The sequence below is a fragment of the Ciona intestinalis genome, chromosome 10, assembly GCF_000224145.3.
Source record: "Ciona intestinalis chromosome 10, KH, whole genome shotgun sequence".
NCBI classification, from domain to species: Eukaryota; Metazoa; Chordata; class Ascidiacea; order Phlebobranchia; family Cionidae; genus Ciona; species Ciona intestinalis.
The window spans coordinates 1,151,319-1,168,178 of record NC_020175.2 but is presented as its reverse complement, the minus strand read 5'-3'; the positions used below and the strand labels follow the sequence as shown (position 1 = coordinate 1,168,178).

Sequence of the window (16,860 nt, the reverse complement as noted above, 5' to 3'; positions counted from 1 at the left end):
AGCAGAAGCTGTATGCTTCGTAATGTAGAACCTAGCAAAACTAGTTTAAAAAATGCAGAAATAATGTGGAAACAATATATAAACATATATATTTGAACACTATAAACAAATCTATAAAAAACAACCTTAAAAGTGATGTTAAGTATATCTATAGACAATTAAGCAAGTTAAAAGAAAGTGCCTTAGCCCAAATAATACATTTTTTTATTTAAAGAAACAAAACAAATTGTCCACAAACCTTCGCATTGTATACCATCACCACGGAAACCATCTTCACACCTACACACGTAGCTGCCGGGTAGATTGTTACATGTGGAATTATCATGACAGTTGTTTGCTTCATTGCATTCGTCCACATCTAAGAAATAATGAAAAACCGTTAAAAACAAAATAACATTGTTAATCTGTCCAATTGGGGAAAGTTAGATAAAAATGAGTTGTTGAAACAAGCTTTTATATAAAGTATATATACAGCCCACAAATTAAAAAATTGCAGCCGCTATAAACAGTAAACAGACAGATTAATGTGAACATACTAATGAAAATGCTCCTCTATTCCAGCACAAAAAATTAAGAAAAACCAAAGAGTTTTATGGCTAAGCGTTAAAAAAAAGCTTGTGCATTTACCTTCACAGATATCCTCAGAGTTCTGGTTGAAACCAGTTCTGCATCCGCACTCCCAACCCCCATCAATATTAAAGCATTGTTCATCAGCGCTGACATCACAATCATCAGTTTGTTTCACACATTCATCAATGTCTAAAAAATTTTAATATTAATTTTTGAAGTTTTAAAACTTTGATATTTTTTTGTGTTTTATTTCCTTACCTGTGCATAGGCTACCATCTGATTCATAACCATCTACACATTCACAGTCAAAACTGCCAACGTTGTTCACACATTCAGAGTTTTCACGACATTTAAATGTGCTACATTCATTGATATCTGAAAAAGATAAGATAAGTTAAACAGTTAAAAGAATTTTTCGGACCAGTCTTAGAAAATTCAGGAATTTGACACAAGCAGAACTAAATGTTACCCACTTGTGACAAAATGCAATTGTCCCAATTCTGTTGTATAAATTGTTTAGAACAAATATATATCAATATTTTACCTTGGCATATAGTGCTGCCATCCCCAGTATACCCTGTGTTACATACACAGGAATAATTCCCAACTGTATTGTTACACACAGCATTCCTTGCACATACAGACTTCTCATTGAAGCATTCATCAATATCTGAAAAATATTTTTATGATAGTCAGAATAAAGATTCTAGCTAACTTAATAAATATTTTACAAAAGAAACTGAAAAACAAATATTTACGTTTGAAATATTTACGTAAATTCAGCGCCATTTTAACTAAAAAAAAACTGTTTAAAATTTGTGTATATTCGTTTCACATTGTTTAAATTCCGCCACCTTTCCTTATTAAGTTAATATACCAGTTTACAGTTAGATAGTTGTTAAATACTTCGGTTTTGTTATAAGTTGATAAGCATTAGGCTGCAACCGAAGCACAAACCAAGTTTCAATGCGGTCAAAATCAGACAAGAGCCAAATACTTTACTTGAAACTAAATCTTTTATCATCAATGATTAAAGATTAGACATGTACTAACTTAGCATACCTGTACAAGCTACTGTTGCATCTCCAGTGTATCCTGTTATACATGAGCAGACAAAACTTCCAGCAGTGTTCATGCAATGTGAATTCTCTGTACAGTTGTCTGTTCCAGTGTTACACTCATCAATATCTAATAGGAACAAAACTTCTTTTAGGTATATTTCAAAAACAATATATAGTTAAAAAATCAAATATAAGGAATAAAAATAGCATGTTAAAAAAATTTAGTTCTTATAAAAAATTAGGAACTTGTAAAATAAGTCGAGAGAAGTGCATTTAGAGAGGAGTGCATTATGTTATTAGTATAAGTATACCTTGACATTCTAATCCATTGCCAGTATACCCTTTTATACAAGCACATGTGTAGCTTCCATCTGTGTTACTGCAAGTGGCCGTGTCTGGACACTCATTGCTATCTTTGTTCTCACATTCATTTATGTCTGGAACGAATATATTACATGATGTAGTTGCAATTCAATGAAAACCTCAATATTCATTATCAATTCTCTCTAAAATAACAGTCATATAAACAACTTAATGATTTTAAACAAGATACCAACAGATACACAGTTCCCAAAAAAATATTATCCATTTTTATACTTCTCCTCACCTATGCAAGAAGTAATCCCATCACCGGTATATCCTTGTGCACATTTACAAACATAAGAACCAGGTAAATTTACACACTCAGCTATATCTAAACAGTTGTGGTTTCCACTCTTGCAGCTATCCTCTCCTTAAAAACAAAAGGTGGAAGGTTAGAGTGACTGTTTTGTAGCGGGAGAACCCTGGGTTTAAGGATAAGACACTACTATCATTAATAATTGTTTCTAAAAAATACATATTAACTTCTCTACCCCTGTGGTCAGTTACAAGTTGTCCAAACTAATGGTCGGCAAACATAGCAACACAGTTTCTAAAGCTTAGTTTAAAGCTTTAAATAAGCAAAAAAATATTAACGTTTAAGCTATATACCCCTTTAACTTGAATTTATCACACTTTTATACATATGATAGTAAAATTAAGAACCACTCGTTAAATGTATACAACCCATTAAAGGTTAAGCATGCACTTACTTGAACAGTATACGTTCCCATCTCCAACAAATCCATCTTTACAGTTGCATTCATAACTTCCAACAGTATCAATGCAGTCAGCATTCTCAGTGCATATAGTGGTGTTTTCACATTCATTTATGTCTGGAGAACGTAAACATATTATCAGTTCTATTTGCCTCTGATGACGAACATAATTGGAAAAAATGAACAAACGAAGGGAAAAGGGAAGGTTTTTATCGGTAAAATAAAGAGGATCAAAAGAAAATGATCCTTTATACAAAAATGTCAATACCAGTTCACATAATAATTTGTGTAGTTAAAAATTCAACATATAAGTGGAGAAGGTGGTTCAAATAGACTTACTTGTACATGAAATATCCCCAACACCTGTATATCCATTCTTACACTCGCATAAGTAACTGCCCAATGTATTTGAACACTCAGCATTCTCTGTGCATGGTTTTCGAGTACTGCATTCATCAATATCTGTGGAAAAGAATAAACATTTACAGCTTGGTTAAAAAATTAGGATTACACCCTACAATAACTCAGTTTTTTTGAAATAATGATTAAACTTTTTAGAAGTATAATAAATGGCACTATTACTTTTTCTAAAGCATTTAAGATTACAGGTTAGGGACAAAAACATGCATGATAGCATAGAAAATATAAAGGCCTATACACCTTAGGACTACTTTCCCTCCTTTAGTACCATATCAAATTTTAATTACTAAATCCAAATAAAAGTTACTACCTGTGCAGTTGCCATTAATCAGCTGAAAACCATCCAGACACGAACATGTGAAGCTTCCAGGTGTGTTATTACATTGTGCATTGATGTCGCAATTATCTGTACCTTGGTCACATTCATCCACATCTGTATTGTAATGTAAGACGAATGCAATATATAAATAAAGACAGAGAATAATAAGGAAGTTAATTTATGAAAACGGCCCAAAAAAACAGTATCTTAGCACCTACTTTTGCAAAAAATCTTCACAGCTAACATAGTCTTAATAGTCACCACAGCCAAACCTATACCTTTGTATGTTGCAACATATTCAATAAGAAAATATTTGCAATTACCTTGGCATGAAAACTTCCCATCTCCAGTATAACCATCCTCACAGTAACAATCAAAACTTCCTTCCGTATCAACACACACAGCAAGACGGTGGCATACATCTTTTAAACACTCGTCGAAATCTGAAAACAAGTTAAAATGTGCAAAAATGAAAGGCAGGAAAGTGTAAAAACTGTAATAATATAAGAATAAGGGTTTTAGGAGGCAGGGCACATACAGTACAATATATACATAACTAGAAAATAAAAGCAAAGTATATTGAGAAACTTGCAACTTGTTCGCTCAACACAAAACTTACTTATATACTCAGTTATTCTTTACCAACTCAAATAAAGAGAAATAAATTATATTCAATGTGATATACTTGTAATGACTTACTTGCACACTCTGTTACTCCATCTCCTTGGAAACCAATGCTACACTCACACCGGAAACTACCATTGTTGTTCACACATACAGCTTCAGCTAAACAGTTGCTTCGTCCAATCTTACATTCATCAATATCTGGGTACAAATAGAAAACTTGGTATTCATATAAATAAAACTTTATAAAATATCAATTAAATTAATCAGCAACATGAGAAACAACAGTCTTAATAGGAGTGGAAGTTTTATCTGATTCATAGGAACTACATTGATCAAAGACATAACAAAGAACACTCCGAATAGGGTTTTAGCTATACCCTATGCAGGTTTTAAGTAAAAGTTATCAACACAATAAATCTAGTTACCAAATAAATTAGTTTACCAACCTATACATTCCACAAGGGGGTCACCAGTGTACCCATCTTTGCACACGCACTTGTAAGATCCTTCGGTGTTTTCACACAAACTATTTGTACCACAGTTGTCCAACTCCAGTTTACATTCGTCAATATCTAGGAAGAAAAGTATGTAAAAAGACAGGGTATACAACTTATCTGAAACTGCAAAGTGAACAAAATGTAATCAATCTACAGTAGAATCCAACATGTGGCACATCTAGTATTTGAATTTCCAGGTGATATTTAAGTAACTTATGGTACAAAAAATAAAAACCTAATTAAAGTTTGAAAACTATGACTTCAATTGCACAATATGCACAAGTACCTGAGCAAGCACCTGAACCATCCCCAGTACCTGTGGAACCTGCCTTACATGTACATGTATAGCTACCCAGTGTATTTTCACACTGAGCAGAGTCGCCACATACACCAAGCTGTGTAACACACTCATCAACATCTGTGAAAATAAAGATTAAAAACATATTGAATTTACTTTTACAAAGAATGGTTTAACAAGCATTGCATCATTTTATTGCTAGAATTCCAGAATGCTTGCTATAACTACAGCATGTTTTAACTAATGTCCTACCTATGCAACCAGATAAGCCATCTCCAATATATCCATCTTTACAAGTGCATGTGTATGAGCCAACAGTGTTAATGCAATCAGAATCAGACAAACATTTCGGGGGAGACGTAGCACATTCGTCTAAATCTGTGAATAAATAGATTCCATGTAACTTTTTATGTAAGCTTTAAAGATAATCCAAATCTTGATTAATTAACATTAATTTTTGAGTTTGTTATTCATTTGTGACAAATAGTGCAACTTCAAACTTTAAATTAATTCAGTGTAAAAAAAGTATCTGAACATACCTTTACAAGTATTGTTACTAGCAGATACAAAGCCTTCCTGACATTGGCATTCATAACTTCCAATGGTGTTCACACAATCAGAATTGTCTTGGCATTTGATGTCATCGAGAATGCACTCATTATAATCTGTACGTAATTGGTGATAACTGCTTCCAAAGTTGGAACTTTTTATTTTTGAAGGATCAACAGTTCTATTTTTTATGTTTTATATTTTCATGCTCTTCAAAAGTTTTTAATTTGGAACAACAACTAACAATATTTAAGCATATTCTCGGTGAAATGGGTTAGGGAATAAAATACTTTTCTATTTCTAGTTCAGACAATTTCTAGTTCAATAATTAAAATTAATACTGTTCATCAAAATGTGTAAACTGGTTTTGAACAAAGCTAAGATTAATCACAGAATATATACTGAATCTGAATGTATTATACCTTTGCATTCTTCGGTTGCCACGCCTGCATACCCCTCCACACAAGTACAAGTGAAACTTCCAACATTATTTTCACATTTAGAGTTTGGAGCGCATTTCTTTGGCTCCAATGAACATTCTTGTATGTCTATGATGTTAAAAATGGTAATATATCTTGTTCAGAACATTTAGTATGGGATAAAACAATATTTGCAAACATAAATATATATTTGAAAACCTCAAAGAAATGTAGGAATGATAGTTAAGAACAATTAGTTAATGTGGTGAAGCAGAAATGAACCATAGATACATGTTATTTAAATCCAAAATATATGGAAACAAAAGTAGTACCTATGCAATCTCCATTTATGTCCTCAAATCCTTCCAAGCATTTACAAACATAACTTCCAGGTGAGTTCACACACTCCGAGTTTGGTCGACACACCAATGATTTATCGTTGCATTCGTTTACATCTATCAAAATAAATGTAGAATGGTGAATACTGTGACAACCCTTACTGTAGATACTATTTGGCTAAGGCTAAACTTCAAGAACTGTATTTTTTAAAAACCAACACATTGAAGTAGATCAGATTAGTATACATTAAACTAAAAAGTTATATACCATTTTATACTGTGTTGATTGATATAGTAAGGAACAAAAACACAATGTTAATGCTAATTACCTTCACATAGATTCGATGATGGGTTTTGTACAAATCCAGTTTTACACGAACAGATGAAAGATCCAACCAGGTTAATGCATTCAGTGTTTTCATTACAGTTGGCTTGGTCAAGCAAACATTCATCAATATCTGGAAATTTTTAAATTACTTAATATTTGATAAATTTACAAAAAAAAAAAATTTTTTTTTCAATTTTGTATTTACCACAATAAATGGAATTTGTAACATTTTAGTCATTTAATATGGGTAATTAAATAAATTTTTCGCGAAGAATGTTTGATAAGGTAAATATAAGCTATTTTACGCCTTCCCACAAAAGGAAATCGCAAACAAAACTTAACCAGTTTATTTAAATTCATTGCGAAAGTCACCGCTTTTGCTCGATTTTGGAAACAAAATGGCGGCAGTTGGACTACTCGATGTTTCTACGACTCTGGTATTCACTCTAGCTATAATCCATATAGCTTACTATAAAGATATTATAACACACTTACCAGTGCAAACACTATATGGATCACCTTGAAAACCATCCTCACATTTACATGAGTAACTTCCAATAGTGTTTAAACACTTTGCATTCTCAATACACGTGTCTGATGTCTCACATTCATTAATATCTGGTGGAGTAAGTATGAAACATAAATAAGTACACTGCACAAATTAATTAAAAGTTTTTTTGAGACTTAAGGTTAAATGGTGACTCTTAGTTTTGACAACCCTCTAATTGATCACATATTCACATATTATATTTATTTATTTACAGTAGTAGCATTAAGCAGTGATCCCTGTAGTTTGTAGTTACAGGACTCTAACTTTAAACACTAAGCAAACCACAATTAAAATCAACCCTTACATAGTTAAGACTTACCCTCACAACCACCATAACCATCGCCTTGGTAACCAAGGTTGCAGTTACAACTAAAGCTTCCATTAGTGTTTGTGCATTGAGCTTTTACATCACAGCTCGCATCTCCAGTTTTGCATTCATTTATATCTGGAACATATTAAGCTTAATATGCTGTTGCTTCTTAAACGGCAATATATACTTTAATACTGTAAACTTGTTGAAAATAAAGTGTAAAACAAAAACCCACAGATGCTATAAACAGGGCTTTAGAATTGTATATTTTTTTATAAATGTATGTTAGTTTCAGGAATATTCACAATTTTAAATTAAGGGTTGTTTAAATAGGAATTCATGGCTGTTAAAGCTTGGTACTTCTTTTTAAAAATATATTCAATATCAACCCAGGTACCCCTAAACATCACATATACTTACCAACGCATGGATCACCAGCATACCCATCTTCACATGTACAGATATAAGTCCCAATTTTGTTTTCACATTTTGAGTTAGGTGCACAAGACACATTCCCTACATCGCACTCATTGATATCTGATAAAATGCTTTAATTAATATGATATCCATTGCTGTGTTAGTTAAGTGTCTGCATGCTAAAAGTTGGTTAAGTGTTTATGTGCTAAAAGTTAGTTAAGTGTATGTGTGCTGTACAAAACTATGTTTAAAAATCAGAAACATTGCCCAAAGTGCTTTAACAGCAGTAACCTATAGTCACCCCTGGTCAAAAGTAATTCAAAATGGTTACAGAACCACAGACCATGTTCATTGTTAAGGAAGTTAAGGAAGACCAACTCTTAACAGATGTTAATAAAAGAAACATATCCAACCTTCACACTGGGTCTTTCCATCTCCAGTAAAGCCTTCTTTGCAACTGCATTCAAACGAACCATTCAGATTTGTGCAAACAGCTGAGCTATCACATGACCCAGTATCGTTGCATTCGTTTTTATCTAAGAAAAGTTGACTATAATAAATATTCTGTTACTTCTGCTACCAGGCATAATGAAAATACTCATGATAAAGTTTGCCAGATGTCAGACAAAACAACAAAGTATAATACGTTTTTCAGTCTAAATTAGCTGCTTTAAAGATTGTTCAGGTTGAAAAACCTGTTACGAAAATCGGCATAACATTGTTGAATTTAATGCTTAGCTTTAATTCACATTACTTAGTTTCAGAAATGTTTTTGTACTTTATAATTTAAATGCAAACCTGCAGCCCACTTTTGGTACTTAACAGTTGCAATAGTTATGATAACAATCAGTATGAGGAACTTAAACTCTGTGACATCCCACAGTAGCCTTGTCTTCATATATATATCATATAAAAAAAAAACACATTTTCACATACTTCAGAGTGAATTTGACAGCTTGTTATGATATGTACTTACCTATACAAGCTCCTTGTTCATTTAGAACAAACCCATCATTGCAATCACATCTATAAGTGCCAGGTAAGTTTACACAGATGCTTGCAGAAGGATTATTGCAGATGTCAGGTAAAGAACATTCGTTTATATCTGAAATGTAGATTTATTAAATGTTATAAAACTCTGTTACTAAGGCATTCTTAAATATTAATTTCAAGGGCCACCACCACATTTTGATTAGGTACCCAAACTTATTTTTGGTTTGTTTATTGATCATGCACAAACATACAACTTTTTTATTGAAATTGTGTAACTAGATAGTTAAACCACTGCTATAAACGTACAAAAAAGTTGTTTAAAAACTTATGATAAAACAGTAATTACCTTCACAAAGTATTTCCCCTGCTCCAGTGTAGCCTTCAATACATTCACAGTTGTATGATCCAATAGTATTGATGCATGTGGATTTCTGTACACATGTATGATTGCTGGAACCACATTCATCAAAGTCTGAATAAGTAAACAAAATTAAATCATTAGACTTCTAAATCTTTTAATTAAATAATGAGGCAGTGTCGCCGGGGTTAATTATGGATTGTTTAGATAAACATTATGCTTCTGCAATTGAAAAAATAGAAAAAGAAACTAAAATAAGAAAAAAATTTAATAAAAAATATGTCTAGGTGCTCGTGTTATGAATTAGTCGTTTCATACCTACGCAGGAGTTGTAACCATCACCCGTAAATCCTGGTTGACACAAACAACTGAAGCTTCCAACAGTATCTTCACACGTAGCATTCACAGCACATGGGTTGGATCTTTGTTCACATTCATTAATATCTATGAAAAAAACAATTATATTATATTGAAGATATCAAAGCAACCCTGGCATACACCTCAGGCCTTATCATACTTGGTCGGAATATCTCATTCATAAAAAATGAAAAAGTTTTAATAAGATCTCAGAATCACTAAAATATTATTGCTAGTTGCATGAAATTTGCCAAAAAAAGGTGAAGTCACATTAAAGCCTTTCTTTTTTTTAACACCATAAAAACTGAATAGGCCAATTGCATTTACCATAGACCATACAGTTTCAGCTAGATATATAAACCATCGATATTAAATTACGACTTACTTTCACAAAATCCATTGTCTCCTGTTTCTTGAAATCCTTCTTTACAAGTACACGTGTAACTACCAACATTGTTTGTACAGTCTGAGTTATCCAGGCAAGCATCCACTACCTCGATGCATTCATTTAAATCTGCAGGCAATTATTTTCTCATAAATAACAAACTTCTTCATTAAAAAAAACGTTTTTTTTCCCAAAAAATGAGATTAGAGAGCTCCTCCCATGCAAAACAAATTTAACCTAGACTAAATTAAACCAATTTTTTATCAGACATATAGATAGACTTTATAAGAACTGTGTAAACATTAATTGATGTAAATTTTCAAAAACGATATATGTTAAAAGGCAAACAAAATATTGAATTATGCAAACCTTTATTTTTTTTTTTTCTAAAATTCGATTTTTGAGTAAAATATTCCTAGTAGCGGAAAAATAGTTATGTGCCTCTTTAAACAGATAATTGCTTACCAATGCATTCCTGCAAGGGGTTACCAGTGTAACCGAGGTTACAGGTGCAGTTATACTTTCCAACTGTATTAGAACAAGTGGAATTTCCAGCACATTTATCAGACCCAACAGTACATTCATCAATATCTGAAAAAATAAATCAAATCTAAACAAAAATTCACAACAAAAAATGACCCCATTTTCTATATGACACAACTTTGAAAATAAACTCACACAGTACGTAACACAAAACACGAATCTAAGAAATACCTGTGCAGCCTCCAGATAGAGACATTTCATATCCATTTCTACAAATGCATTCATATGAACCATTTGTGTTGACACATTTGGAACGTTGCATGCACTTTGGGTTGGATAAACATTCATTGATGTCTAAAAAATAAACAAATGTGGTTCCAAAGCATAAAAGCAAGTTTTACAATGTTTTATTTAAACATCGGTAGCTTCAAATTTTTTTTCAATTTTCTTCATTCTTGTTTTGTTCCGATAATTAATTTTATATTATTGAACACAAAAAAAACTGCCATTTAAATTAAAAGTTATTGTGTTTACAAAATCAGCTATCTAAAGGCACCAGGAATTTGGGCAAATTATAAATCGCATATTAACTTTATAAACGTGTATGCCACTTTTTACTTACCACCACAAACACCACCGTCCATTTGATATCCGTCTTTACAAACACATTCATAACTTCCAACATTATTGGAGCACTCTGAAGGATGTGGACAGAGGTTCTGGTTCTCCAAGCATTCATTAACATCTGCATGTAAACCTCATTTTGTAATTTTGCACATATTTTTCCCATACTTTTAAACGTTTGTAATAAAACAAGATCCACATGTAAAAGACAGTTCTTTATAAGTTAGCGAATTTTAAATAATAGATAGTTTAATCAAAATGCTTAAATATATGAAAGTTTTCTGGAATAAATATCTCTTGGCAAAACAAGTGAAAAGCTATACTAGAATAAAATATCCAAGATAATTTTATTTTACACTTAAAATGAATGAGCACACACTTTACAATACACGTGTGGTAAAAATATGGTATTTCTGTAAGTTAGACTGTATAGTAAAGACTATAATAATGTATTTACCATCACATGAATATAGTCCACTGCTCACAAAACCATCAGCACATACACAAGTATAACTGCCAATTGTGTTTTGACAATTTGAGTTGTCACCACACTGTGAAGTACCCACACTGCACTCATCTACATCTAAAAAATAAGTTGAAAAGGTTGTCAAGTTGTGTTTCAATCATTTTTTGTCGTCTCATTATCAGTGTTGAAAAAGGTAAAAATTAAAGGTTTAAATAAGAAGTCTTAAGTTTTCTACAATGCTTTCCTTAGGGTAGCGTTTTTAAATATTATCATGAGATTTTAGGAAAGCCCAGTCCTGGTTTAGGACATCTGACTTTAAAATTGCATTTTATTTTAGTTAAACTACATTTTAAGTGGTGTAAACTTAATGCAAGAAAAGTTAGGACACTTAAAATGCAGTTAAACTACAATCTACTTGATAAATGTGCACCGAGCATACAAGTGGCCTGACTTTTCTTGCTTATCTATTTCCAATTACCGACACAAGTGAAGTCAGCATGGTATTCATAGCCTGCTTTGCATTTGCACTGGTAGCTTCCTCTTGTATTAATACATTCTGCTTGTGGGTGGCAACTATGTGTGCCAAGTGCACATTCATCAATATCTGGTGCCAAATACATATAAAAATCTGATATCCTACTGTAGGTTATAAACATGGTTTAAACTTACCTGGCTTTGTGGTGGGTGGTACTGTAGTGACAGTGACACCTGTATTAAATGAATATTGAGTTTATCAAAAAAGGTTTAAAACAACTAGTTTAACACACTCCTATAATTCGTAAAACCTAAAAGGGCTAAAATAGACAGCAAAGATTTATTTAAAATGGACACGCGATTTAGACACGACATTTTTACAAAGATTTCCATTTTTTAGAAAACTTCTAATGACTTACGGTAACATGATTCAGTTGGGATTCCTGTATATCCAGACAAACACTGGCAATGAAAACTTCCAGCAAGATTGAGACATTCAGCAAACTCAACACAGTTGTTTAAACTTGTGTCTTCACACTCATTAATATCTAAAAACAGTATTTTCAAAACATAAATTTTAAATATACTGCTCTTTTGTAATTACAACAGCACCTATGCAATCTATAACAAAAAATGTTGTAGAAATATATAGCTGTCTGTTGTGTAGAATGGATACTCAATTTAAGTGGTATTTTTTGTCCTTTTGTTATAATATTAGGGGTTATATTTCAGCATGTCCCATTGTCGGTAAAGCAATAATTTTTAAATAGCAAATATACTTTATTGTCATGTTTACTCACCAGTGCAAAGGACTGATCCATTACCAGTGAATCCTACATTACATGTACATGTATATGAACCTGGGTTGTTCTCACACGATGCATGTGTAGCACACTTGCTAAGTTCATTAGAACATTCATCAATATCTAAAACAAAGTCGTATTTTACACTTTCTAAGTTTGAAATGACCACCGGATTATTTGTTGAATGGATAACAAAATAAAACATAGATGTTTGGTCCCATTAATTTTTTTGGCTGAAGAAAAATTAGTACTGGTTACTCACACCTTAGTTTCACAATGATTTTGGAACCTAATTTCATAATTCACAATTACTAAGAAATTAGGATCACATAGGCAATGATTAACTAAAAAATTGATTTATATAATGTTAGTTCTTACCATTGCAAGTAAAGCCATTACCACTGTAGCCACTGTCACATTTGCATTGATATGAACCAATTGTATTATGGCAACTTGCATTGTCATGACAACCAGCCAATCCTAATGTACATTCATCAATATCTGTAGAGGAATGTGAAAAAATATAGTTCAGAAAGCTGATAATCTTATTTAATTAAACACATATGCTTTCATCAAGCAGGGGTAAGCTGCTTTTAAACATGAGTTGTATGACTGTACTAGTGGCCAATATAAATCTGGATCTACCCATAGACAATAAGATAATATTTGAGATCATTTGGGGCATAACCAAGAAGCTGCTTATTAATACTGAATGTGCATTACAGAGTTCCAAAAAACTGGTAAATACATATATAACAACAAAATATATACCTTCACAAGAGTTGAACGGAGAACCTTTGAAACCAGGCAAACAAGGAGAGCATGTGAACGAGCCAATAGTATCAGTGCATCTAGAATTGGATGCACAGTTATGTGTTCCATCGTTGCATTCATTGATATCTGAGAAAACACACAAAAGATATCAAAAAAAAACAGTGCATTTTTAATTTTAGGTTGTAAGTGCTTTAAAAACGTAGAATTCAAAAGCAGTAATATTTGATTAAAGTGAATTTTGAGTCAATGATACTAGGTTAAGTTTGATGCAGCTAACATTGTTTGTATACAAGTTTGTAAGCAAGATTGTACCAACTACTAGTAATAATTTGAAACTTTAAGCATGAGGTGTATGAAGCCAATATAAATGGTGTGCAAAACGAGACACTGTGTATGTAGCTACCACATATGTGCAAAAGGACACTATTGGGTGATGATTAATAATAATCAACACACAAAGAAAACACAACTCACTCGAACAAAGGGTTTTCCCATCACCAGTATAACCTTCCACACACGTACACTTAAAAGTACCAGCTTCATTTGAGCATTCAGCATTCAAAACACAGGTAGCTGTCCCTGTACTACATTCATCTATGTCTGTAATGAATGGAAAATAAGGTAACTTAGTAGTAGGTTTAAATCTACAACACTGTAGTAACTAATGGGTCACCCAAATTATCAGGAATTGCAAATAAAACTAAAGTGTACAATTGTACACCTGATTTTTAAAAAAACAGTGTTTTCAGGCACACAATAGTACATGTATATGGAACTTAGTAAAAATTGTTAATCTTTATAATCTGTTTATAGAGATACTCATTCAATAAACTTTGTGTGTTGTTTCTTAGACGATTAAGCAACTTAATATTTTCTGTTTTCATTGTAGTTTAATAATTTATCATTTCATTAGGGGGGTTTAAACCACCTTAAAAATTACCGTATATGTTGTAATGCTTAAACACTTAAGCATTGTATAAATTTTATTTGAAATGTTTTAGAATTTGAATACAACATCTATTAATTCATAAGTTCCAAACTATACAGTAGTAATCTTACCTTCACACACATCAAAGCTGTTGAGTTCATATCCATTCTTACAGTTGCAATCATACCCTCCATCTATATTAACACACTCAGCAAATGCACCACAGTCATATTTTTTAGCTGCACATTCATCGACATCTGTTAAGAAAGTATATGATAAGTTTCATAAGCAGTGTAGATATTTTATACATATAATTTTATAACAACTATCATTTTGCATGCATTCTATTTTTATTTGCCTTTAACGTATATTCATCAGAATTATAGAAAAATTAACAAAAAAACAAACATTGTTGTTACCTTGGCAATGCTTGCTCTTATTTAGGAAGTATCCATCAAAGCAATCACATTCATAACTGCCAAGTGTGTTAGAACACTCAGAGTTTTCAGGACAAGAGCTTGAGTTTGTACATTCATTTATATCTGTACAGTATAAAGAAATGTTAGAAAACTGGAAGCTTTGGTGGGTGATGAAAAAAATAAAACTGAAACAAAGTTTGATGATTGCTTTGGTATAGATGTAGGGAAGCACAATACTCTACATTGCAGTTGGTTTAAAAACATTTACAATTAAGTGAAGTATTGTGTATCAAAATTTTATTTGTTTATTGAAATTAGCATCCTAATAACACAATTAACGTTGGTTGTGTCAAACCTTCACAGTAAGCTCCACTTTGTATCGCATATCCAGGCAAGCAGTTGCATGTAAAGCTACCGATGGTGTTTAGACATTCTGATTTGCCAGTGCAATCGTCAACACCAGTAGAACATTCATCAATATCTGAAATTTTAGTCAGCTTTATATAAGTCTAAACCATATTAATGATATGAGAAATTAAAAACTTTAAAATGGAGACATTTATATAATGTATATATAGACTGTAATTTTCCAATTGAAACTAACCAGAAAATCTGCGTTTTATGCATCTGTTATAAAAATTGTTATGTGTAATAACGACTACATAGATAATGGATTCCCAGTTATAGTCTTACAGGCACCTATTTTCTCTTTATTTTTTCTATTGACAAGTTAAAATCCTTTTTAAATTGAAAATAAGAGCACATTATGTGCAAATTTTTTGCTCAAACCCTTATTAGCTGTGTATATATTTAATTATATATTGTCTTTACCTTCACATTGAAGAGATACTTCATTTTTAGTAAATCCACTTTTACAAACACACACATAAGTACCAGGTCTGTTTTTACAATCTTGCTCAGTAGTGCAGGTATCAGCACCAATACTACATTCATCAATATCTGCGTATTGAAGAGAGTTTAGTACATGTATAATTGTTATTTATCATTTAATATTTCCATTACAATACTAAAGATCATATCCAATTATCATAGAAATAAGACATGACAGCGAAGACAAAAACCTTATATCATGTTAGAAATAAAATAAACAAAAAGGAATTGGTTAAAAGTGTGGCTGTTAAACCTTGAAATATTATGTTACTTTCATTTAGGCTTTCTGTTCCAAAAAGTTACCTGTACACTTCACAGTTGGATCTCCGGTATAACCAACCAGACATGTACATCTGAATGCTTTGTCTGTGTTGGTGCAAACAGCATTTGTTCCACAGGCTGGTACGTCACCAATACACTCATTGATTTCTGTAAAAAATTATGGGAAACTCTAATAGAAAAATTCTTGAACTTTAGGGTTATTCGTTATATATGGCTGGTGTTTTGAGTAGTGAAGTTATCTATCACTTGCATCATAGCTACAAATTGTTAATAAGTTAAATAATTTAAAATAGCTTTGTATGACAGCCTCACCTGTACAGTTAACAGTGGGAACTCCAGTAAAACCTTCACCACATTTACATTTGTAACTCCCAGGTAGATTAATGCACTCAGCTGTTCTTGCACAAGTTGTGTTTCCAATCAAACATTCGTTCACATCTAGAAGAAAATAATAAATAATCCACCAAAAGGCATAAGTTTAAACAATATGAAAAAATGTCAAACTTGGTATTTCGTGGCATATGGTAAAATAAAAAAAGCCAATTCAAGCAAACTATTGTTTTTATTTACATTATTCTTGGTAGCAGAAGTAAAAAATATATATTATGGTTAGTTACCTGAGCAACCAAGGGTTTTGCCTTCTCCTTTATAGCCAGTATCACATGGGCATTCGTATCCAGGTGCAGTGTTCAAGCATTTAGAATTGATTTGGCAATTCTGGTCACCAGTGATGCATTCATCCACATCTGGATATTAAGTTATTTGTTAAATGCAGGACAACTTTAATTATACATACAAAAAGTTTTTAAAAAAACTGATAAATAAAAAAAATAAAAAGATA

The 16,860-nt window shown here is 32.0% G+C and overlaps 1 protein-coding gene across 8 annotated transcripts in view; it reads right to left on the bottom strand.

Annotated features, from left to right (window-relative positions):
* Window positions 1-16,860, bottom strand: part of LOC100180679 (zonadhesin-like) — a 61,259-nt gene that overhangs the window by 23,745 nt on the left and 20,654 nt on the right. For 7 of the 8 annotated variants that reach the window (XM_026836389.1, XM_026836390.1, XM_026836394.1 and 4 more), the window contains 45 exons: window positions 16,637-16,765; window positions 16,332-16,457; window positions 16,041-16,166; window positions 15,678-15,806; window positions 15,202-15,327; window positions 14,847-14,969; window positions 14,559-14,684; window positions 13,974-14,099; window positions 13,497-13,625; window positions 13,104-13,226; window positions 12,723-12,848; window positions 12,342-12,470; window positions 12,118-12,156; window positions 11,927-12,052; window positions 11,440-11,565; window positions 10,981-11,103; window positions 10,590-10,712; window positions 10,341-10,466; window positions 9,876-10,004; window positions 9,452-9,577; window positions 9,122-9,247; window positions 8,759-8,887; window positions 8,196-8,318; window positions 7,786-7,902; window positions 7,375-7,500; window positions 7,001-7,123; window positions 6,507-6,635; window positions 6,172-6,294; window positions 5,843-5,968; window positions 5,411-5,536; window positions 5,124-5,249; window positions 4,860-4,991; window positions 4,523-4,648; window positions 4,149-4,274; window positions 3,773-3,892; window positions 3,441-3,563; window positions 3,050-3,172; window positions 2,705-2,827; window positions 2,239-2,364; window positions 1,943-2,068; window positions 1,633-1,758; window positions 1,115-1,240; window positions 829-945; window positions 628-759; window positions 239-358 (listed from right to left, as the gene is read on the bottom strand). In XM_026836389.1, the coding sequence (XP_026692190.1) occupies window positions 239-358; window positions 628-759; window positions 829-945; window positions 1,115-1,240; window positions 1,633-1,758; window positions 1,943-2,068; window positions 2,239-2,364; window positions 2,705-2,827; window positions 3,050-3,172; window positions 3,441-3,563; window positions 3,773-3,892; window positions 4,149-4,274; window positions 4,523-4,648; window positions 4,860-4,991; window positions 5,124-5,249; window positions 5,411-5,536; window positions 5,843-5,968; window positions 6,172-6,294; window positions 6,507-6,635; window positions 7,001-7,123; window positions 7,375-7,500; window positions 7,786-7,902; window positions 8,196-8,318; window positions 8,759-8,887; window positions 9,122-9,247; window positions 9,452-9,577; window positions 9,876-10,004; window positions 10,341-10,466; window positions 10,590-10,712; window positions 10,981-11,103; window positions 11,440-11,565; window positions 11,927-12,052; window positions 12,118-12,156; window positions 12,342-12,470; window positions 12,723-12,848; window positions 13,104-13,226; window positions 13,497-13,625; window positions 13,974-14,099; window positions 14,559-14,684; window positions 14,847-14,969; window positions 15,202-15,327; window positions 15,678-15,806; window positions 16,041-16,166; window positions 16,332-16,457; window positions 16,637-16,765 (5,556 nt within the window). The remainder of the gene's footprint in view (window positions 1-238; window positions 359-627; window positions 760-828; window positions 946-1,114; window positions 1,241-1,632; window positions 1,759-1,942; window positions 2,069-2,238; window positions 2,365-2,704; window positions 2,828-3,049; window positions 3,173-3,440; window positions 3,564-3,772; window positions 3,893-4,148; window positions 4,275-4,522; window positions 4,649-4,859; window positions 4,992-5,123; window positions 5,250-5,410; window positions 5,537-5,842; window positions 5,969-6,171; window positions 6,295-6,506; window positions 6,636-7,000; window positions 7,124-7,374; window positions 7,501-7,785; window positions 7,903-8,195; window positions 8,319-8,758; window positions 8,888-9,121; window positions 9,248-9,451; window positions 9,578-9,875; window positions 10,005-10,340; window positions 10,467-10,589; window positions 10,713-10,980; window positions 11,104-11,439; window positions 11,566-11,926; window positions 12,053-12,117; window positions 12,157-12,341; window positions 12,471-12,722; window positions 12,849-13,103; window positions 13,227-13,496; window positions 13,626-13,973; window positions 14,100-14,558; window positions 14,685-14,846; window positions 14,970-15,201; window positions 15,328-15,677; window positions 15,807-16,040; window positions 16,167-16,331; window positions 16,458-16,636; window positions 16,766-16,860) is intronic. The other variant, XM_026836392.1, reaches the window with a different exon arrangement.